The sequence below is a fragment of the Gorilla gorilla genome, chromosome 1 (assembly GCF_029281585.2).
Source record: "Gorilla gorilla gorilla isolate KB3781 chromosome 1, NHGRI_mGorGor1-v2.1_pri, whole genome shotgun sequence".
NCBI classification, from domain to species: Eukaryota; Metazoa; Chordata; class Mammalia; order Primates; family Hominidae; genus Gorilla; species Gorilla gorilla.
The window spans coordinates 187,468,918-187,493,493 of NC_073224.2; the positions used below are offsets into that span (position 1 = coordinate 187,468,918).

The 24,576-nt window shown below is 37.4% G+C and overlaps 1 protein-coding gene across 34 annotated transcripts in view; it reads left to right on the top strand.

The window, feature by feature from the left end:
* Nucleotides 1-24,576, top strand: part of TUT4 (terminal uridylyl transferase 4) — a 143,649-nt gene that overhangs the window by 36,610 nt on the left and 82,463 nt on the right. For all 34 annotated transcript variants that reach the window (XR_008667871.2, XR_010131033.1, XM_063698690.1 and 31 more), the window contains 5 exons: nt 491-654; nt 6,843-6,959; nt 19,383-19,560; nt 21,054-21,142; nt 22,920-22,971. Coding sequence is in view for 32 of the 34 variants with exons in the window: in XM_063698690.1 (XP_063554760.1) it covers nt 491-654; nt 6,843-6,959; nt 19,383-19,560; nt 21,054-21,142; nt 22,920-22,971 (600 nt within the window). In the remaining 2 variants the exon portion in view is untranslated. The remainder of the gene's footprint in view (nt 1-490; nt 655-6,842; nt 6,960-19,382; nt 19,561-21,053; nt 21,143-22,919; nt 22,972-24,576) is intronic.

Below are 24,576 nucleotides of genomic sequence, written 5' to 3' on the forward strand. Positions count from 1 at the left end.
TAATGTAGTGGAGATATCCAGGAGTTCTGTGGAAGGAAAGAAGAAGGAGCCTTGTGTGGGTTTGTGGTCTGGAGTATACATATGTTGTTTTAATTGCTAGTGAATTTAGTTCAGTGACTAATCTTCTTTGAGTGGGACTCCAAACAGTTTTTTTATCAGATTGACTTCAGAGATTCTCCAAGATGATTATGTTATATTAGCTTTGTGTAATTAGCTTTGTGTAATGTAAGTCTCAGTTATGTATCTCTTGATGGATAGATTGGAAGAACAAGCTAGTCATTTGACCCATAAAGGTTTTTCTTTGTGACTTTGGATACCATGTCTACCTCTTACCTATATTTTATATATGCATACCAACTTGTATACTTTCCTAAGGAAAATATAAGGAAATAATATTTTTTCTGTGTATAAATTTAATGTCTGTTTTCCATTAAAAAATTTGAAAATTTACCAGTTCTGATGATAACTGAGTGATTGCTTTCTTTTCTAGGTAAAATGAAGAATGATGAATCTAATAAAGAAAATTCTTCAGAGATGGACTATTTAGAAAATGCCACTGTGATAGATGAATCTGCATTGACACCTGAGCAGAGGCTGGGGTTGAAACAAGCAGAAGAACGCTTAGAAAGAGATCACATCTTTCGACTTGAAAAAGTATACTATGTTGTTTTAGTTATTTGGGGGGAAATGTGCGTTTCATAACTGTTTTCCCCAAGTACAGCTCTTTTTATTTTTCTTTTATTCATAAGACAGAGGTTGCATTCATCTTTCCTTACTTCCCTCTTCTCTACCTTTCTTCTTCTTTCCCTCTTTTCTTCCTTGCCTCTCTTTTTCAGCAGTTACTTATTATCTGTGAGTCTGACTTCATTCATCCCAAGAGTTGGCAAACTATGGTCTATCCCTTGCTTTTGTTTTTGAATGGGTTAAAATACACCTAGTCTCCCCACCATTTTTGGTAAACATTTTATTGGAATATAGCCATGCCTATTTGTTTACATGTCGTCTATGGCTACTTTCATGCTACGATGGGAAATTTGAGTTGAGTAGTTGTCACAGAGCTTATATGGCTTGAAAAGCATAAAATATTTAGTCTTTGCCAAAGCATAAAATGTCTACCAAAATATTTATTCGCCCCTTTATAGACGAAACTTGCTGACCTCTGATTTAGGCACTCATCAAATAGACACTGAGCACTTGTTTTGTGCCAGGTATTCTGATAGGCACTGGGGATGTATTGGTGAAAATGGCAGTTTCTTCCCATTAGAAGTTAAAAGTCCATTCAGATTGATGGAAATAAAATAGCAAACACCATACAACACACTAGATTTCTTCCTTTTTCTCTTTTCCTATATTTATTGAACACTAACTGCGTAATAGGAACTATCCTAGCCATTGGTATCTTATTCCTGTGTATTAATTTCTTAATCTAGAAATACACATTCCTGGCCTCAATAAAAACACTGCTAGGTTTTGAAGGAAAGAATCACAAATCACGGCCAGGCCCAGTGGCTCACGCCTGTAATCCCAGCATTTTGGGAAGCGGAGGTGGGCAGGTTGCTTGAGGTCAGGAATTCGAGACCAGCCTGACCAACATGGTGAAACCCCGTCTCTACTAAAAATACAAAAATTAGCGAGGTGTGGTAGTCGGTACCTGTAGTCCCAGCTACTTGGGAGGCTGAGGCAGGAGAATTACTTGAACCCAGGAGGCAGAGGTTGCAGTGAGCCAAGATTGTGCCACTGCACACCAGCCTGGGCGACAGAGCAAGACTCCATCTCAAAAAAAAAAAAAAATCACAAATAAAACTATTGACAAATCGATACTTGGGTTATTTGTAAATATGCTTACAAGGAAATAGGCCATCATTCTTGATAAATAAGGAAAGAAATGGTATGATTTTGTATAGTTTAGAAAAATGAAATTATATCTAGATTGAACAAGACAATCCTGGGTTATTAATAGAACTTACAGCAGAGTAGTCACCGCATGAAAAGAGAAAGGAATATCAAGGAGTAGAGGACCATAATATAGGAGAGAGTTTGGGTTGTGTAGTTAGTATTACAAGATCCTAGTTAAAAGGAAGTCTTTTTTGCAATTTGCTCTTATACTTTTTGTTTTGTTTTGTTTTGTTTTTTGAGACAGAGTCTCGCTCTGTTGCCCAGGTTGGAGTACATTGGCATGATCTCAGCTCACTGCAACGTCTACCTCCTGGGTTCAAGCAATTCTCCTGCCTCAGCCTCTTAAGTAGCTGGTATTACAATTGTGCGCCACCATGCCTGGCTAATTCTTGTATTTTTAGTAGAGACAGTGTTTCACTATATTGGCCAGTTTGGTCTCGAACTCCTGACCTCAAATGATCCACCCACCCTAGCCTCCCAAAGTGCTGTGATTATAGGCAGGAGCCACTGTGCCCGGCCTTTTACTTAGTTATGTCTTTACTTAGTTCTTTCACTTTTCCTCTGGAATTAGTAAATTTCTGGATGACATCTCAACTGACCTTGGATAAATCTCTATCACTGGAACCTGATTCTATCTCCTTATTTATAATATAATAAAGATTGACCTACCTGGTAAAATAATTCAATTCTGTTCATCTTTATTTAGTACTTAATACATAGCAGATTTTGTGCCAAAAACTTTACTTGTGTTATTTAATCCTCATAACAGCCCTATGCGCTAGGTGTTATAATTTTGTCCATTGTCAGAATAAATATTGAGTGCCTTTTATGTGCCATGATCTAGTACCTGACGTTTTAAAAAACGTGATTACTTTTCTAGGAGTTCACTAGAGAAAGACACATAAGCAAATAAGAAAATAAGCAGAGAACTGGTTGGGAAGTTACATAGGAGTGAAGCAGGAAAGGTCAGTTGTTATTGAAAGAAGGAAGAAGTTGGGATGCAATAGGTATTTGATGGTAGTAGGAAAAATGGCCTGGGGTGAAAATAAAGCTTGGAAGCATTGGAAAACATTTTATTTGTTGTTCAATTTATATAGTCAGTAATGATGTAAAGTTACTGTGCCAGTACCAGCGTAGATATTTGTAATCCCTTTTCTTTCTACCTCTTTATTTCTCATGCCCTCCAAACTTATTTTCAATTCATTGTACTCTTTTTTTTTTTTTTTTTAATTATTTGGCCTCTTGAACTTGGTACAATTCATTGTACTTTTTTTTTTTTGAGACAGGGTCTCATTCTGGTTGCCCAGGCTGAATTGCTGTGGTTCAATAATGGCTCATTGCAACCTTGACCTCCCAGGCTCAGGTACCTAAGCCTCCTGAGTAGCTTGGGACTACAGGCATGTGCCACCAAGGCTGCTAGTTTTTTGTATTTTTTTAGAGATGGTGTTTTGCCAGGTTGCCCAGACTGGTCTCGGCCTCCCAATGTGCTGAGTTTACAGGTGTGAGCCACAGTGCTCGGGAAAATTCATTGTACTTTTTTTTTTTTTTGAGACAGGGTCTCATTCTGTCTCCCAGGCTGGAGTGCAGTGGCGCGGTCTCGGCTCGCTGCAACCTCTGCCTCCCAGGTTCAAGTGATTCTCATGCCTCAGCCTCCCAGGTAGCTAGGACTACAGGCATGCGCTACCACAACTGGCTTGTCCTCTTAATTAACATTTTTCTTTACCGAATTTAGACACTCATTAAGAATATTCCCAGGTTTTTTTTTTTTTTTATTTCTTCAGGTCCTTTAGTTCAGTGTTTCCATAGATTATCTAATTGAGGAATAAAGATGTAGACTGTAGACTTTTGCTCTGTACCAAAGAAGAAATAAGTCCAAACCATTAGATCAGAAGGGTAAATTTTCCTATGGTTGAATGTTAAATATTGAGTTGGAAATACCCAGAAATCTTTGTTCTAGCTTGTTTGCAGAAAGGTAAAGATTTACTACTTAGTTTATTTAACAGTAAAATAAAATATAATAAACTGTTTAACTTTTTTTATGTATTTTTTTTCTGTGAAACTAGAAAGTTTATGATGATGAGAGCAGTTTTGTCTGATTTGATGTTGTGCCCAATATGTGCCTTGCACGAAGTGGTTGGTTGGTAATTAGACTGTGCACAGTGGTCAAGTGCATGGATTTTGGAGTCATTGGGTCTAGCTCTGCCACTTATTGGTTGGATAACCTTGGATAAATTATTTAAATTCTTTAAACATCAGTTTACTCATCAGTAAAATGGGATTGATAACAATTATAACACCTAGCTCATAGGACTATTATGAGGATTAAATAAGATAATACAAGTAAAGTTTTTAGCACAAGTCCTGGTATGTAGTAAGAAATAAAGATGAGCTACTTGTAGAACTGAATTATTTTTACCAGGTGGGGCAGTTTTCTATTATAAATAAGGAGATAGAATCAGGCTGCAGTGATACAGCTTTATCCAAGGTCAATTGAGACATCCTCTGATGCCTTCTGACTCCCCATTCAGTGTAATACCAAGATTTTCTTGGTAGACTTGTCTTTGGTCTGCTAACATTTTACAATTGAAAAGTTTATATGATTGATTTCATGACTTCCTTAGTGACCTCATCAGTACACAGGGCTTTAGGTATTCTGTATGTATGCTTTCAACTCCTGAAAGCAACTCTTTTTACCACCTTCACCACTTTCACCTTGAACTAAGCCAACATAATCTCTTTTTTGGATTATTGAATTATGCTGTTAACTGCAATAGCCTTTTCCTGCTTCTATTCTCAATATAGAAAGCAAATGATCCTTTTAAAATATAAATTAGATCTTGTAATTCTCTGCTCATAAACCTTCAATGGCTTTCCCTCATACTTAGAATAAAAGCCAGAGTCTTCACAAGGGATTTTGTGATCTGTCCCCTATTAGCTCTCTGTTCCCAGTTATGCTGACTTTTTTGTAGTTTCTCAAATATTGTAGGTACCTTCCTGCCTCAGGGCCTTGGCATTCACTTTTCCCTCTGCTTGTGTCTTTTCAGATATCCACACAGCTTAATCCTTCACTTCCTTAAAGTTACTTTATCAATAAGGTCTTAAGTGATGTCTCTACTTTTAAAAAGCAGTAACTCCCCCAACCCCAGGCATATTTGTGCATTTGTTTATTACTTGTCTCCTCACACTGTAACGTAAATTCATATAGACAGGGATTTCTATTTTATTTACTGCTCTTATCCCCAGCTCCTAGAAAAATGTTTGCTGTATAATATGAGCTCAATATATTTGACGAGTAAAGAAGTAGTTGTTTTGAAACTAAGAGGTAGCGTTTTCTTTGAGGACTTAATTCATTCTCCAGTAGGAACTGATTTGACAGAATTTTTATGCTAGAGAATTGAAATAACTAGACTGAGCCAACTTTTCTTATTTACTTGTTGCCTTGGGCAAATTAATCCCTGAGATTTAGTTTGCCAATAAAATGGGGAGTTCTGATAGGGTTGTTGAAAGGTTAATACTCTATAAGGGATGGCTATATTTATTTTTGGTCTGTAGCAGGATTGTTGCTAAATTTGGAGCAAGTTTCTCATTTAAAAGAAATTATGTAATTTTCTGAGGTGAAAGAATCTTTTTGTCGGAAGCTGAAGCCTGTTGAATATCATAAATCAATCTGAAATAAAAACTAAGCATTGCTAAAGTTTCAGTGTAAGGCATTAGAAACTTTTAAAATTCCACATGTATTTATTGTGTGTTTGTAATTTTTTATTGTGTAATCTGCGTAGAATGTTGACTTCAGATTCAGGTGTACAGGAATTGAAATTCAGTGTCTTCCACTTGATACTGCTATATCCTTGTAAAAGGTGCAGGTTCTATGGGCTTTTGTTTTCACATCTATAAGATGAAAATAATGTCAATTTAATCAGATGATTAGGGGAATTAAAATGACAAATTGTATGTCAAACACCTAGCATAGTGCCTGGCACATAACAGGTATTCAGTAATTACTAAGTTTTATTAGTATTTTGAGAATACATACACGAAGTATGAGTGATGTTCTGTGACTGATAGTTTAGTGTGTTAGAATTGTTATTCCCTTCAGTAGTGACCTCAAGAGGTTATTCATTTATCCCCATGATACTGTGATTGGAGTGTTTTTCGAACTCAACTTTTGAAATTTCTTACGTATTTGTGGCCCATTCTTTTGAAATCCCCAATTCGAGGGCAGATTTTATTTTTTTATGGTAATCAAAATGGCTGCAAGTTAAGTTTGAAATCAGTTTTGGGGACAACATTGGAATAAGACTAAATAGCAAGACCACTTTTCTTTTCTTTTTTTTTTTTTTTGTTAATACGAAGTCTTGCTCTGTTGCCCAGGCTTGAGTGCAGTGATGCGATCTCGGCTCGCTGCTGCAACCTCTGCCTCCCAGGCTGAGACAATTCTTCCACATCAGCCACCAGAGTAGCTGGGATTACAAGCCTGTGCCACCATGCACGGCTAAATTTTGTATTTTTAGTAGAGAATGGGTTTCTCCGTGTTGTCCAGTCTTGTCTTCAACTCCTGAGCTCAAGTGATCTGCCAGCGTCGTCCTCCCAAAGTGCTGGGATTACAGGCATAGCCACCACACTCGGCCCGACTGCTTTTCTTACATTGGATTCTAAAGATGATAGTAGGTGAATATTGAACATAATTTAGCATTACCATGATATTGTTAGATATCGTATTAAAGTTAGTATGTAATCTCCTATGATAACTATTTTGAAAAAGGACTACTATCTCTTTGGTATAAAAGTTTATTAAAAACTATTACTTTAGAAGAAGGAAAGGATAAAGAAAAAACCTTCAGTGCTTATTTCTGTCTACTTACATAATTGTATTATTCACTTATATAGTCAATAGTTTACTCCTCTGTTTTCTGAATAAAGTGCATTTTTAAAATTTGTCTCTTCAGCGATCACCAGAATATACCAATTGTCGGTATCTATGCAAACTTTGCTTAATTCACATTGAAAATATCCAGGGGGCTCATAAACATATAAAGGAGAAACGACATAAGAAAAATATTTTGGTAAGTTCTTTTTAAAAAATACTTTTATTTATTTTTCAAGTTGTAAAACCATATTGAATATTTTTTATTTGTGAAACTAAAAATGAAATATTTGTCCAATCTTATATTGGTAACTGAAGTGATAGCTTTGGAAGCAATTGTTGCCTTCCTTATCTGAGATAATCAGGAAGGAACCTTGTTGAGACCGGTTTGCTCATCCTGTAGAATGTTGATTCCTAAGTTTAGAGCTGTTAGGTACAGTTAGTCCATCCAACTGATGTTTATTGAGTTCTTGTGTGCTAGTTCTAGGCAGTGGTGAATAAGATAGTTGTGGTTCCTGCCCTCAGATTTTCTAAGAATTGATGAGGGCATGCGTTGAATAAAGATTTAAATATAATGAGTCTTGTTGGGGGTGAAGATTGTGCTAAGGAGGTGTACGAAGATATTTTACTTGATCTAGAACGGGAGGTTTCTCTGAGAAAGTGACATTTGAATGAAGTAGTAGTTTAAATGGCAAAAAGGTGAGTGGCCTAGAAGGGTAAGTGGGAGAGCATTTTACACAAAAAGCAGCATGAATTAAAAGTCTTTAGGCAGGAAAAGGCATGGCATATGAGTAACTTTAAGTCTAGTATGATTGGAACAAAGAGAGCTGGGGGAAAATGGTGTGATGTGAAGCTGGAGAAGTGCAGACAATTAAGAAACTTATAAGCTTCGGGAATTTGTAATTTTTCAGTTATTTCTATAGAAATATCCCACAGACATAGATATGAATAGAGGTCTTTTAAAAACGTATTAGTAAATTAGCTATTTAATTTTTTCTTTTTAAAGTTACAACAGCAGTAATAATACTGTGTAACCTCTTATCTCTAAGTCTTAGCTCATGTATCTTCTTTAAGAAATATTCTACCTGACCCTCTCAGCAAGTCTGGGTTGGATACTGCTTCTCTGTGCCCCCATAACAACTTCCACATATTTTGATCAGAAAATCTAACACATTGTATTCTGGCTGTCTGCCTTCTCTTCCCTTCTAGACTTCAATATGCAGTGTTCTAGAAGGCATATTTAGTTATTTTTGTTTCTGAGTTGCTTAGGACAGTGTCTGACAACAGTAGGTGCTCAACATAGTTTTCTTGAAAAAAACAAATGAACTGAAGCAGATAGAACAGGGACAAGGGAGTAGTTTAGGTGATAATAATTAGGAATTTTCCAGAAATGTCAGAAGATGCCTATCATTAGTTCCAGGAAGCTCGGGCTTGCAAGCAAGAAACATTTTTTTTTTTTTTTTTTTTTTTTTTTTTTGGAGACAGAGTCTCACTCTGTCTTCCAGGCTGGAGTTCAGTGGTGCAATCTTGGCTCACTGTAACCTCTGCCTCCCAGGTTTAAGCGGTTACCCTGCCTCAGCCTCCCAGGTAGCTAGGATTACAGGCATACCATGCCTGGCTGATTTTTGTATTTTTAATAGAGACGGGGTTTCACCTGGGCAAGCAAGAAACTTAAAAAGAAAATCATACCTAGGCTGGGTGCAGTGGCTAAGGTCTGTAATCCCAGCACTTTGGGAGGCTGAGGCAGGTGAATTGCTTGAGCCCAGGAGTTTGAGACCAGCCTGGGCAATGTGGCGAAACCCTGTTTCTACTAAAAATACATAAAAATTAGCTGGGCATGGTGGCATGTGCCTGTAATCCCAGCTTCTTGGGAGGCTGAGATATGAGAATTGTTTGAACTCATGAGGTCGAGGCTGCAGTAAGCCAAGGTCACACCACTTCACTTTAGTCTGGGCGAGGGAGCGAGACTCTATCACAAAAAAAAGAAAAAGGAAAACTATACCTATACACATTACAGATTGAGTATACCTTATCCTAAATGCTTGGGGCCAAAGTATTTTGGATTTTTTCAGATTTTGGAATATTTGCATTATACTTTAATGAGCATTTCCTTTGAGCATCATGTTGGTGTTCAAAAAGTTTCAGATTTTGGAGCATTTCACATTTTGGATTTTCAGATTAGGGATGCTCAGCCCGTATAGGGAAACTTTAGAACATTATAGAAATGAACAAAAAGAAAGCAAACTTGAATGCAGCCATATAGGACGTATACTTTTGGTGAAGTTAGAGTAACAGTGGATTTACTTTTCCCTTGAAATGACAAACAAAAAAAAATACAGAAATATGAAGCAGTGGTTTTCAGGCGACAGAGTCAATGAATGAAAAACAAATGGCCTCAGCCCAATGTTGGCTCCAGCTTGAGAGTTTCTAGGTTGCACTATAGGGAAGGGAACCCAGTGGACTCTCACAGTTGAAGAGAGGGATCTTAGAGTGCACTAAGTCCAAGATAGCTAAAATTCACAGGACAGTGTAACTAAAATGAGAAAACTGCACAAAAAGAAATCCAGAGAACTGTGGATGATCCTCTTAAAGTATTCAGCACAATGCTGATTGGTGCATGCATATGAAAAAGCTTCCTGAACCCAGGGAAAGAACTGTCAGAGGAAATTAGACCAGTGATTGGTGCTCATACGGGACTTCTTCCTATCCAGACTGGAAAGCCTCGTGCTTCATGGGGCACTGGGTAGAGTACTCAGAAGAATCTTGTTTCAGTAGTAGGGATATTTAGCCCTAAACTAAATGTGGTCTGGTCCTACATAAAATATTTTAAAGGCAAGATTCAAAATGATAAATGGTTTCCAAGTATTTAATGTCATTACAGAACAAAGCTTAGGAATATTACAGAAATACAAAAATACTCATCACTGAAAAAAGTTCACATAATGTAGCATTTAGTCAAAGATTATCAGGTATGCAAAGAGGCAGGAAAATACAAATCATGATGAAGAGAAAGAAAAGTCAGCTATAATAACTGACCTTCAACTGACGCCTTTGTTAGGATTAGCAGAGAAGGACAGTAAGACAGTTAATATAACTGTATTCTTGATGTTCCAGAGATGAAGTAGAGACATGGAAAATATAAAAAAGATATGAACAGGACTATTAGAAACGAAAACTACGACATCTAAGATTAAAACTATATTGGGTAGGAATAATAGTACATCAAACATTGCAAAAGAAAAGGTTAGTGAACTCTTGAAGATAAGCAGTGGAAACCACCAGAGTGAAACACAGAAAGAAAAAATTAAACAAAAAGAAAAAAGTCAATGAGCTCTGGATAATTGATCAATATACATGTACTTGTTCTGTACAAATTTTTCCAGAACACTGAAGAGGAGAAATACTTCCCAGTTCAGTCTGTGAATATGAGGTCCACGTAACTCTGATATTCAAACCAGAGATATATATTGCAATAAAGGAAAACTTTATTCTTAACTTGTTGACTCCGACGGGAGAAAAAAAAAGAAAGAAAACTTTAGGCCAAAACTCGTCATGAACATAGATGCAGAAATTCTAAATATAACTTTAGCCAATTGAATCCAACAGCATATTAAAGGAATGAATGTGTCATGATCAAGTGGGGCTTTATTCCAGGAGTGCAGTGTTAGTTTTACATTAAAAAATCGCTCATTGGCCAGGTGCAGTAGCTCAGGCCTGTAATCCTAGCACTTTGGGAGGCTGAGGAGGGTGGATCACCTGAGGTTAGGAGTTCGAGACCAGCCTGGCCAACATGGTGAACCCCGTCTCTACTAAAAATACAAAAATTAGCTGGGCATGGTGGCTCATGCCTGAAATCCCAGCTACTTGAGAGGCTGAACCCAGAAAGTTGAGGTTGTAGTAAGCTCAGATCGTGCCACTGCACTCCAGCCTGGGCAACAGAGCAAGACTTCATCTCAAAAAACAACAAAAACAAAAAAAAAACCCGCTCATTGTGATTTACCATGTTAGCAAACAGAGAAAACTATGTGATTATCTCAGTAGATGCTGAAAAAGCGTTTTCAAAAATGCTTTGATAAAAAGTCTAAGCACGGCCAGGTGCGGTGGATCATGCCTGTAATCCCAGCATTTTGGGAGGCTGAGGTAGGCAGATCACCTGAGGTTGGGAATTCGAGACCAGCCTGGCCAATGTGGCGAAACCCCCTCTCCACTAAAAATACGAAAATTAGCCGGGCTTGGTGACCGGCACCTGTAATTCCAGCTACTGGAGAGGCTGAGGCAGGAGAATCGCTTGAATCCCAGAGGTAGAGGTTGCAGTGAGCTGAGATGGCGCCACTGCACTCCAGCCTGGGTGGCAGAGTGATACTCTGTCTCAAAAAAAAAAAAAAAAGTCTAAGCAAACTAGGAGTAGAAGACGACTTCTGTAACATGATAAAGACATCTACAAAGCTGGGTGTGTTAGTCCCAGCTCCTTTGGTTGTTTGAACCTAGGAGTTTGAGATCAGCCTGGGCAATATAATGAGACCCTGTTAAAAAAAATCTACAAAAAACTAACAGTTATCATCATACTTAAGTATGAAAGACTGAATGCTGTCCCCCCAAGATTAGGAAAAAAGACAGGTATGAAAGTAGTGTAGCTGCCATGGAAAAGAGTACGGTGGTTCTTCAACAAATTAAAAATAGAACTACAGTATGATCCAGTAATTTCACTTCTGGGTATACACTTAAAAGAATTGAAAGCAGGGTTTCAAAGAGATATTTATACACCCAGGTTCATGGCAACATTATTCACAATAGCTAGTATGTGGAAGCAATTCAGATATCCATTGATGGATGAATAGATAAGCAAAATGTACAGTATTCATACAATGGAATATTACTCAGCCTTAAAAAGGATGGAAATTCTGCATTATGCAACAACATGGATGAACCTTGGGAAATTATGCTAAGTTAAATAAGCCTTTTAGAAAACGAAAAATAGTGTATGATTCCACTTACATGAGGTTTTTAGAGTAGTCAGAATCAGAGACAGAATAGTGCTTGCCATAGGCTTGGAGGAGGGGAAAATGGGGAGTTATTGCTTGATAGATAGTTTTGATTTTGCATTTGTGTTCTGTGTTAGAGTATTTGGATTTTATTTTGAGCATTATGGAGTTTAATAACATGTTTGTTTTTTTTCGAGATAGAGTCTTGCTCTGTCGCCCAGACTGAAGTGCAGTGGCGCTATCTCATCTCACTGCGACCTCCGCCTCTTGGGTTCAAGCAGTTCTTCTGCCTCAGCCTCCCGAGTAGCTGGGATTACAAGTGCATGCCACCACGCCTGGCTAATTTTTGTATTTTTAGTAGAGATGGGGTTTCACCATGTTGGCCAGGCTGGTCTCAAACTCCTGACCTCCTGATCCGCCCACCTCAGCCTCCGAAAGTGCTGGGATTACAGGTGTGAAACAGTGCGCCTGGCCATAACATGTATTTTTGCAAGGTCACTCACCCTGGCCTCTGTGAAAGAAGCCTGAGAAGGGTCTGTTTGGGGAGACCAGTTAGCCTTTCATAATAATCTAGTTAAGCTGTGATGAACACTGACCTGAAGTAGTAGTTAGTGAGAATGGAGTTGAGTTTTAAGAGAGATTCAGGATGTAGAATTGTGGGAGTACAGGCCTAGGATGTCTTGAATGATCATAAGGTGTCTGATTTGATATGTTATCATAGATTGTGGTGCCATTTACTTAGCAGAAATAAAAAATGTTTCATAACATTCTGAGTTTGAGACACTTATAGAACATTTCAAGTAGAGATGTCCCACAGTCATTTGAATATAAGGATCTGGAACTTATATTAGCAGTTGGAGATTCAGGTTTGGTAAACTTCCGCAGTTGAAATCATAGTTGTGGATGAGGTCACCAAATGAGTAAGGACAGAATGTCAAGGAATACAAACATTTAAGGGACTAGTAGAGGAAGAACAGTGAATAGATTGGTGAATGAGTAGAATAATAGGAAAAATAGAGAAAGGTGTTAGAGAAGCTAAAAGAAAGGAAAGTTTCAAGATGGTAGTTGAAAATGTGATAATATAGATAAAAATAATCTAAAAGCTTAAAGATGTCTGATTTGGTGCCTGTAGTCTCAGCTACTCAGGATGCTGAGGTGGGAGGATTGCTTGAGCCCAGGGGTTTGGGTCCATACTGGGCCATGTAGCAAAATCCTGTCAATTAAAAAATAAATAAAAATTTAAAATGTCAGATTTGGCAACTAAGGAGGTTTTGATAATCCTGGGAAGAACAGTTTCTGCTTTAGAACTAAAAAAGACATAGTTTTGAGTGAGAAGGGATAAGGAAATAAAAGGAGAATAGACTCAACTTTCAGGAAACTTCATTGTGCAGAAAAGAAAGGAAGATTGGTAGTAGCTAGACTGGCACACAATTTTTTTTTCTTTTAATTTGGCAGAGTAAAATTCTCATCACAGTTTTAATTTTTTAATTTAAATAATCAATTAATCTTTCTCTCTTTACTGTAAGCTCCATGAGGGCTGGGATTATATGCATTTTTTTTCCCATCTTAGCACAGTACCTGGCATATAGTTGTTCCATAAATATTTGTTGATTAATGATTTAAATGGAGTGGAAAGAGCATACGGGTTGGAGTTAGAACTAGATTTAATTCTCAGTTCCACCTTGTAGTTGTAGGACGATATTTAACATCTGTAAGCCTCAGTATTCTTATGTATAAAATGGTTTTGGTAGTATCTATCTGGGGAGTAATATTGTGAGAATTAAATGACATAACATCTGTAAAGCACTTGGCATGGTGCCAGGTCCATAGTAGGTACTCAATAAATGATAGTTGTTGCTGTTAGTGTAGAGGCGAAGAGTGCTTACTTAATGTGCCGGGCTTGGTGGCTCACGCCTGTAATCCTAGTACTTTGGGAGGCCAAGGAAGGTGGATCTCCTGAGCTCAGGAGTTTGAGACCAGCCTGGGCAACATAGTGAAACCCCGTCTCTACCAATAATACAAAAAATTAGCTGGGCGTGGTGGCACGTGTCTGTGGTCCCAGCTACTTGAGAGGCTTAGGTGGAGAAGCGCTTGTATCTGGGAGGTGGAGATTGCAGTGAGCAGAGATTACTCAATTGCACGCCACGCCAACCTGGGTGACAGAGTGAGATCCCATCTCAAAAAAAAAAAAAAAAAAAAAAGAGAGGGCTAAGAGGGCTTACTTAATGAAAACACAGACTAGTAGATTGTGTAATGTTTAAGGAGAAGGAGATTATTACTGAGTGGGTAAAGGAGGATGGAATTCAGAGCACAGGTGATAGTATTAATCATGATTTAAATGGGGCATTTCATTATGTTGGAAAAGAAAGATATTAAGGGTTCGCTGAATATTTGACTTTTAAGCTATAACTTGAAGGATGATTAGTTTTACCAGGTGGATACACATAGGGGACAAAATGATTTAAAGGCATGGAGACCCAATGGCACATAGAGTATTTGGAGACTGGTGACTGTTTAAATGTGGATGTCTGTCAAAAATATTGGAGAGGGTGGAGGGAATGGTTGGAGGAAGGCCTAGAAATGCAAATTGAGACCAAAATGCTTTATATTCCATGTTAAGAACATGTTGCATTGTCTTATTGGCGCCTTGAAGGTTTTTTTTTTTGAAATTTTTTTATTGTGGTAAAATATATATAAGATAAAATTTACCATTTTAACCATTTTTAAGTGTACAGTTTAGTGACATTAAGTACATTTACATTGTTTTGCAATCATCTCCACTGTCCACCTTCATTCAGAACTTTTTCATCATTCTATACTGAAACTCTGTATCCATTAAGCAATAACTCCCCATTCCCCTCTCCCTGCAGCCCCTAGTAACCACCATTCTATTTTCTGTTTCTATTTGCTTGTCTATTGTAGGTACCCCATATAAATGGAATCATATATTATTTATCCTTTAGTGTTATTTCACTTAGCATGTCTTCAGGTCAACCGTGTTGTAGCATCTGTCAGAATTTCTTTCCTTTTTGAGGCTGAATAATATTCCATCGTATCTGTATGCCATGTTTTGTGAATCATTTCATCCATGGATGGACATTTGGGTTGTTTCCACCATTTGACTGTTGTGAATAATGTTGCTGTGAACATTGATGTACAAATACCTATTTGAGTTCCTTTTTTCATTTGTTTTTTTGTATATACCCAGAATTGGAATTGCTGAGTCAAATGGTAAATCCATGTTTAGTTTTTTGGGATTGCCATGCTGTTTTCCACAGTGGTGACATCATTGTACATCTTTACCAGTAATGCACAAGGGTTCCAAATTCTCCACATTCACACCAACTCTTGTTTTCTGCCTCCCCCCGCCCCCCTATAATAGCAATCCTGATGGATATGAAGTGGTATTTCATTGTGCTTTTGATTTGCATTTCTCTAATGATTAGTGGTATTTAGCATCTTTTCGTGTACTTATTTGGCATTTGTATATCTTTGGAGAAATGTCTATTCAAATCCTTTGTTCACTTTTGAATTGGGTTGTTTGTTTTCTTATTGTTGAGTTTAAGGGATTATTTATATATTCTGGATATTAATCCCTTATCAGATACATGATTGCAAATATGTTCTTCCATTTTGTGGGTTGTCTTTTTACTCTGTCAGTAGTGTCTTTTGATGAACAAAAGTTCTAAATTTCGTCGAGTCTAATTTATCTGCTTTTACTTTTGTTGCCTGTGTCTTTTGTGTCATATTCAAGAAATCATTGCCAAATCCAATGTCATGAAACTTCCCTTCTGTTTTTTTCTAGGAGTTCTATGATTTTACATTTCTTAGTTACGGTTTTATAGCTATAAGTGTAGGTTTTAGTATCTTTCTTTTCTTTTTTTGTTTTTGAAATGAGGTCTTTGTTGCCCAGGCTGGAGTACAGTCATGGCTCACTGTAGCCTCTACCTTCTGCGCTCAAGTGATCCTGCCTCAGCCTTCCAAGTAGCTGGGACCACAAGCATGTGCCACCATGCCTGGCTAATTTTTTATTTATTTTTATTTTTTTGAGACAGAGTTTCATTCTTGTTGCCCAGGCTGGAGTGCAATGGCACAATCTCGGCTCATTGCAACCTCCGCCTCCTGAGTTCAAGCAGTTCTCCTGCCTCAGTCTCCCAAGTAGCTGGGATTACAGGCATCTGTCATCATGCCCGGCTAATTTTTTGTATTTAGTAGAGACGGAGTTTCGCCATGTTGGTTGGGCTGGTCTTGAATTCCTGACCTCAGGTGATCCACCCGCCTCAGCCTCCCAAAGTGCTGGGATTACAGGCGTGAGCCACCGTGCCTGGCCTAATTTTTTATTTTTGTAGAGGTGGAGTCTCAACTATGTTGCCCAGGCTAATCTCAAATTCCTTGGCTTCAGCAATCCTCCTGCCTTGGCCTCCCAGAGTATTACAACTGTGAGCCACTATACCTGGCCTAGTTTTAGTTTCTGACATTTAGGTCTTTGATCCATTTTGAGTTAATTTTTGTATATGATCTAAGGTCAGAGTCCAACTTCATTCTTTTACATGTAGATATTCAGTTTTCCCAGCAATATTTGTTGAAAAAACTGTCCTTTCCCCATTGAGTGTTCTTGGCACCCTTGTCAAAAATCATTAGACCATACATGCCAGGGTTTATTTCTGGGCGCTCTGTTCTTTTTTTTTTGAGCAGAATCTAGCTCTGTTGCCCAGGCTGGAGTGTAATGGTATGATCTCAGCTCACTGCAACCTCCGCCTCCCTGGTTCAAGCAATTCTGCCTCAGCCTCCCAAGTAGCTGGGATTACAGACAGGCATGCACCATCACACCCAGCTTATATATATATATATATGTGTGTGTGTATATATATATGTATATATATGTGTGTGTATATATATATATATGTGTGTGTGTATATATATATATTTTAAATTTAGTAGAGACGGGGTTTCATCATGTTGGCCAGGCTGGTCTTGAACTCCTGACCTCAAGTGATCCGCCCACCTCTGCCTCCCAAAGTGCTTATAGGCATGAGCCCACCACGCCTGGCCTGGGCTCTCTGTTTGATTCCATTGGTCTACATGTCTGTCTTTATTTTTATTTATTTTTTTTGAAACAAGGTCTTGTTTGTTGCTCAAGCTGGAGTGCAGTGGTGCAATCTCATTTCACTGCAACCTCCACCTCCAGGGCTCAAGCCATCCTCACCTCAGCCTCCTGAGTAGATGGGACTGGAGGTAGGCACCACCATGCCAGGCTAATTTTTGTATTTTTTGTAGAAATGGGGTTTCACCATGTTGCCTAGGCTGGTCTCAAACTCTTGGGCTCAAGTGATCCTCCCACCTCAGCCTCCCAGAGTGCTAGGATTACTGGCATGAGCCACCATGCCCAGCCATGTCTGTCTTTATGCTAGTACACATAGTGGTTTGTTTTGTTTTCTTTTGTGTTTTGAGACAGAGTCTTGCTCTGTTGTCCAGGCTGGAGTGCAATGGCACGATCTTGGCTCACTGTAACCTCTGCTTCTGGGTTCAAGCAGTTCTCCTGTCTAAGCCTCCTGAGTAGCTGGGATTACCATTGTGTGCCACCATGCCTGGCTAATTTTTGTATTTTTAGTAGAGGTGGGGTTTCTCCGTGTTGGCCTGTCTGGTCTCGAACTCCTGACCTCAAGCAATCCACCTGCCTCGGCTTCTCAAGTTGCTGGAATTACAGGTGTGGGCTACCTGACCTGGCCATGTTGTTTTGATTACTATAGCTTTGTAGTACATTTTGCAGCCAGTAAGTGTGAATCCTCCAGCTTTGTTCTTTGTCAGGATTGTTTTGGCTATTTGGGGTCCTTTGAGAGTCCATGTAAATTTAGGATTGATCTTTATATTTCTGTGAAAAATGTCATATATATATATTTGTTTTGTTTTGTTTTTTTGTGATGGAGTCTTGCTCTATCACCCAGGCTGGAGTGCAGTGGTGCGATCTTGACTCACTGCAAGCTCCACCTCCAAGGTTGAAACGATTCTCCTGTCTCAGCCTCCCAAGTGGCTGGGATTGCAAGTGCCTGCTACTATGCCCACCTAATTTTTGTATTTCTATTAGAGACGGGGTTACACCATGTTGGCCAGGGTTGTCTGCATCTCCTGACCTTAAGTGATACGCCTGCCTTGGCCTCTCAAAGTGCTGGGATTACACATGTGAGCCGCTGCATCCGGCCTTTTATCATTTTTTCATTAAGTCTGTTGCTATTAGTTCTTTGGATGGATCTTAAGTGAAACGGCCGGGCGTGGTGGCTCACGCCTGTAATCCCAGCACTTTGGGAGGCCGAGGTGGGCGGATCACGAGGTCAGCAGATCGGGACCATACTGGCTAACACAGTGAAACCCCATCTCTACTAAAAATACAAAAAAATTAGCCAGGCGAGGTGGCGGGTGCCTGTAGTCCCAGCTACTCGGGAGGCTGAGGCAGGAGAATGGCGTGAACCCTGGGGGGCGGAGCCTGCAGTGAGCTGAGATCGCGCTACTGCACTCCAGCCGGGGCGACAGCGAGACTCCGTCTCAAAAAAAAAAAAAAAAAAAAAAAAAAAAAAGAAAATAGTACTGAAACTTAGATGCTTATGTAAGACTTAGATACTTAGATTATAATTAAGAATTGCAGAAATGATCACAGAGACTTAGAAAAATGAGTTTGACTTACCCCTCATGTTTGATAATTCCGTACCTGAGGTAAGCTTTACTTAGGTTAAGTCTGAATATGGTAACAGTTAGTGAAAATAGAAATGGACCAAAGTCTTTAAGTATATTTGATTGGGTAGGGAAACCAACTAGCTTTGGCTATTATATCTGATGGGAGCGTCATGTTTCAAAAGATAAGAGATGGTTTCTTGAGTGAAAAATGTTAATAGAAAATGTCTGTGTGGGGAGGGGATGCGTTAGTAATACTAAATAAAAGAGAATGATTGTGGCTCAGTTGTGTTAAAGAATGAAGGAGATAGTAGGATATGAAATTGTGGGTTATTTTCTTCTTTGTATTTTCCTGTGTTTTATGTAGCTTTTGTAATTAACATTTTTTAAATCAGAAAATAATTAATAAAAGTCATTGCATATATATAGCAAAGTGTCTTTTTAGCTCCTAGATTTAAATTGGCTTTAAAACTTTTAGCAGAATAGAGGTTTTTTGAACATTTCGCATAGCGTTGGATAAAATCACAAAGAGAAATCACTGGTAAATAGTAGGCAGGAAGTTTTCCTGTGACCGTTTAACTTGATACTGTATATGCTGATTAGATAGGATTCAAGACTTTTCTGCTACATCTAAGACAATCTGCCTTGGTGCAACAAAATCGTCAAGTAAGTATTGTACTTAAGGTACCTTGGCTTTAATGTAGCATTTCAGAATTTATGCAGACAGTACAGTGGAACAAATTTTTAAAAACTTAGTAGCATCCCCTCCCCACACAGTACCTCTCATTCTCAAAACCCTGCTTCCCAAAGGCAGAAGTCTCTCTTTTGTTCACTTCCGTATTGTAGGTATCTGGTAGATGGAAGGTGAATATTTTTGTTGAGTTAGTTTATTTCTGTCTTTCCCTGCTAAATATAAGAACAATTAAAATAGAAACTTTTTTTGTTTTTATTGTTGTGAATCATTACATTAATAGGAAAAACAAGAAGAAAGTGAGCTTCGTTCTCTGCCACCTCCTTCCCCTGCCCACTTGGCTGCTTTAAGTGTTGCAGTCATTGAATTAGCAAAAGAACATGGAATAACAGATGATGACCTCAGAGTCCGTCAGGAAATTGTGGAGGAAATGTCAAAGGTTATAACGACATTTTTACCAGGTAGAAATACATTTCATATTTGATTTTGAAAATCACAAAACTCTTCCCTTGCTCCTCTTGAACTAGGGTACATTTCTTAGTGTTTTTCTTCTCTTTTCTCCTTAAAAGTAGATAAAATTTATTGTTTTATGAATGAATTTTTGAGGGAAATATTTCACACAAGGAAATTGAGAATTATGGCACAGCACACTTTTGTACTAAGAAAAAAAGATTTTAAAAATGCCAGATGTAGAATTATTTCTTGGCTGTCAAATATTTTAGTTTTTCAGTATCACTGATTTCTGAATGGAATATTTTGTTATATTATTTTCAGTATAAACATTTCATCCAGTCACTGAACTAAATTTCTGTTGCCTGATGGTGGGGAAAAATTAATTTACTTTAATAGGGCCTTTAGAAAAAGCTTATTGTTTGGTACAAGGGAGTGTCAGATTTATTTTAGATATTTATATAGGGACTATTTGCTTAGCCCATATCTTTTTTGCATCAGTATAGGGTTAAAGTAAATGTATCTGACATAAGACGTATTTCTTCCCACCAAAGGGATTTTGGAAAGTTGATAAATTATACTTTCATATAGATCCATTTTGAGATTTATAAGAAAGAATATAAAATTGAAATTTAAAAATGGAATTTTAAAAGTATTTATATCATAATATGGCTTTCTACCTAAAATACGTTGAATCCTTGTTTAAGTTACATGTAAAAATTATTTACTGTGATAAGAAAAGGAATGAAATTTTTATGGGTTTAGTGACTTGAATGACTTTCAGACATTTTATGAACTTGAAAAGTAGACTTTTATATATACAACTGAGGATGAAGTTAAACTTTCTAAGAAACTAAATCTTCTTGATCTGTCCCAATCATATTATTTTCAAATTGGCCTCTGGTGAGATCCTTTTAACATTTGCCTTATTATGATTTTTGCAATAACATGTTTCATAGTCTGGGAAAGCTGTAAGTAGTGTGTTACTGCTTTTTTTTTTTTTTTCTATAAACTCTTGAGAACCACAGTGTTTTGGGTTTTAGGTTTACAGAATTAACTGACTTGGCTTCACTTCGTATTTTATAAAAGCATTGGCATTGAATGTTTATGATCCTTTCCCCAAAGTGCTCTTACATAAATATTTAAGAGTAAATAAATGTAGTTTGTGACAGTAGCCATAGCTAAGTTGGTACATTAGTTACTGTTATATATTGAATGCTAAACATATTCTCAGTCATTTCTAAATGAACTATTACTAAAATTTTGTTTAAACAGTAAGCTTCTGTGAGTAGTTTCTCTCTCCCTTCTCTGTTCCTACACTCCATAACTGGGAACCATTTTTTTATTTTATAGATCAGTTAGAAAGGGTGTCCTTCTTGTATAATTGTCTTACTAGAAATGGAAGACGTAGAACTGAAGTGTGTGAAATTTTCCCGTCGCTGTTTTTTTACATCTCTCATATTTGCATGCTATTTCATGCTTTGATGTTTTTCCTTTATTCCAGAATGTTCACTTAGGTTGTATGGCTCATCTCTGACTAGATTTGCTCTGAAAAGTAGTGATGTTAATATAGATATAAAATTTCCTCCCAAGGTAAGTAATTAGAATCTTTCCTGTGTGGTTCTTAACTAGTACTTAGTAATTTTTATGGATTATCTTTGTAGAGAAAGGATAGGGAAATATAAAACTCTGGTTTGTATAGTGTTACCATCATGACTAAACAGTGCTTTTGGAAATTACTATTAGATTTCAGACAAAGGCAGGATAAAAGAAATAAGGGACAAGGGCAAAAGGAAGCAGAAGAGGAAAGCTGGAAAAAGGAAAGATGTTTATATTTGAACATGTTGAATAGTTAATACTTCTGGTAAGCAGTATAGAAGGTGGGAAGAGTTTTGAAATCAGATACCTAGATTCAGATCTTATCTGTGATAAGCAAGTTGCTTGAACTTTTTGAGCTTCAGTTTTCTCATTTCCAAAACAGGAATAATAATTTTTATATTAAATGAGATAATATTAATATATGTCAGGTGTTTTAATATAGTATCTGGTACATATGGGTACTTTTAATAAGTAGTACCTAGAATCATTAGAACAATATTGATATTGTTCTAATATTGTTATCAGTATTAGAACAATATTGTTTAGCACTCCCGACATTCTTTATTGACATATCAATCTTTTAAAATAAGTCAATATTTTATGTTTTAAATTGAATAATATGTTTATGTTCAGGGAGGTTTGATTTGGGTGAAAATTTGGTGTTTGTAGGGTGATACATTTACTTTATAATTAATGTATGGTTATTAAATATTTTTGTTGTTTGTTTTTTGAGACATAGCCTCACTTTGTTTCCCAGGCTGGAGTGCAGTGATGCAATCTCGGCTGACTGCACCCTCCACCTCCTGGGTTCAAGCGATTCTCCTGTCTCAGCCTCCTGAGTAGCTGGGATTACAGGTGTGTGCCACCATGCCTGGCTAATTTTTGTATTTTTAGTAGAAACGGGGTTTCACCACGTTGGTCAGGCTGGTGTTGAACTCCTGACCTCAGATGATCTGCCTGCCTCGGACTCCCAATGTGCTGGGATTACAGGTGTGAGCCACCGCACCTGGCCTAAATATTCTTAAATAGCAAAAAACACTTTAAACATTTGACAAGCTTGTTACATAAAATAGTATTTTATTCTAAGCCTTTTGACTAAGCTTCCAGTTGTCTATATCCCTTAAAGTTTTTATCTCAACAATTTCTTTTTCACAGTCATCTGGTCAACTCATTTCTCTTTTGTTTTGATGAAACAAAATTTGATGAAATTCCGGAACCTTTTCTTGCTTTAAGAAACCATTAATTCTAAGAGTGTTTCTGGAATAAAAGTGGTATATCATTTATTAGATTCTACTTCTTTGAACAAGATTTGTTGACATAAAACTAAAACATGGCCAGGTAAGGTGGCTCATGCCTATAATTCCCGTGCTTTGGGAGGCAAAAGTAGGAGGAATCCTTCTTGGCAGGAGTTCAAGACCAGCCTGGGCAATATAGCAAGACCTTGTCTCTTAAAAAAAAAAAAAAAAAAAGTATTAGCTGGATGTGGTGGCACACACTTATACTCCTAGCTACTCGGGATGCTGAGGCAGGAGGAGTCTTTGAGCCCAGAAGTTCGGGCTGTAGTGAGCTATGGTCATGCTGCAGCCTGGACAATACAGGGAAACCTCATCTCAAAAAAAAACAAACAAAAAAAACGATTCTGTTTTCACTATTTAAAACACAGAGCATGATTATGTTTAAATGTTATTCTTTAATGAAATTGAGTTCTCCTTAATGTTCTGCTGTCCGAACTTTGAAATTAGTATATCGATTTATTTTGAAACTTTTTTAGATGAATCATCCAGATCTTCTGATAAAAGTACTTGGGATTTTAAAGAAAAATGGTGAGTTTCTTTTCTTTTTCTTTTCTTTTTTTTTTTAATTTGTCTTTCTAAAGGTACATGTGTTGTTTATATATGGCTAACCAAGTTAAAACTAAACTGCTGGCATAGTTGAGTCATTGCATTACAAATGGAGATACATACACACACTTGTTTATAGATATACTAGAAATATAATTTAACTGTAACTTAGGTAAAAAAAAAAAATTGCCATATTAAAATTGATATCTAGGCTGGGCACCGTGGCTCACACCTGTAATCCCAGCACTCTGGGAGGCTGAGATGGGTGGATCACCTGAGGTCAGGCGTTTGGGACCAGCCTAACATGCTGAAACCCCGTCTCTACTAAAAACACAAAATTAGCCAGGCGTGGTGGCACGTACCTGTAGTCCCAGCTACTCGGGAGACTGAGGCAGAAGAATTGCTTGAACCCGGGATGCGGAGGTTGCAGTGAGCCGAGATTGTGCTGCTACACTCCAGCCTGGGCAGCAAAAGTGAAACTCCGTCTGGAAAAAACAAAAACAAAAAACCTTCATATGCAAAAAACTACTGCCTTTTGGGTAATTAAAAAATATTTGCTTTGAATATTATGGGCATTTCTTATGTAAAAGAAGAAAAAACCTATAATCATTATGAGGTCATTACTGAAAGAAGATTAAGGAGAGACTTGGAATAAAAATGTATGCATGCATTGAGTAAATATGTTTTTTCCCACCTAAAGCATCTATATTAATTTAATCATTTATATTACATCAGTTGAATCATACCTAGTTGAGTTTTTCATGTGTGCTTTGTCTGGTTTGTCTTTGTAAACACGTCATTCATATAGGTAAGAAAAATTTAAAAATTACAAGATTCTCAAACCAGGCTCCAGGTCATGTGTTACAATCTTCAAGATTTGCTTGGTTTTTACTTACTGTTTTTCTTGTTACAAAGTGAATGCTTAAGATTAAGCTTGGGAGCTGGAGCTAGACTTTCTGGGCTCAGATTTTAGTTCTGCCACTTACTGGTTGTGTGTCCTTTGACAAATTATTTGTGTTAATACCTTAGCTTTCCCATCTGTAAAATGGCAATATTACATTGTATCTTTTTGATGAGAAAGTTGTTGTAAGAATGAGATAGGCTAAACTATAGTTTAGAAAAGTGTGGGATATACAATAACTTCTTATTACGTTTTTGCTGTTGTGATTGTTATTATTACCCTAAATTATATGAATCAAAAGTATCTGGCAAAAGTATTTGCAATTTGGGTTAGAAGAGAGAGCTTTTTTTTAAAGCCATACTCTCTCATTGGCTTTAATATGAATTCTAAATTTCTTTTTTCTTTCTGTCCACACAATCAGCTCTTATCAGTTTCCTGTTGGCCATTGTCTTGGGAAAATAGTTTTCTAGGAATGAGTTTGGTACAGTGTATCATATAAAGGTATTTTAATACAGTTTTCTTTCTTCAATACTTGTTTCTAATTGCTGAAAAACTTTAAAGTTTACTACAGATAAGAGGTAGACATAGCATTTACCTCTTCAGACTTCCTAGGTAGTATCATCCTAGCACAAATATTTAATATATGCCTTTTCCATCCAAGATATATAAGTAGATCATCTTAAGTC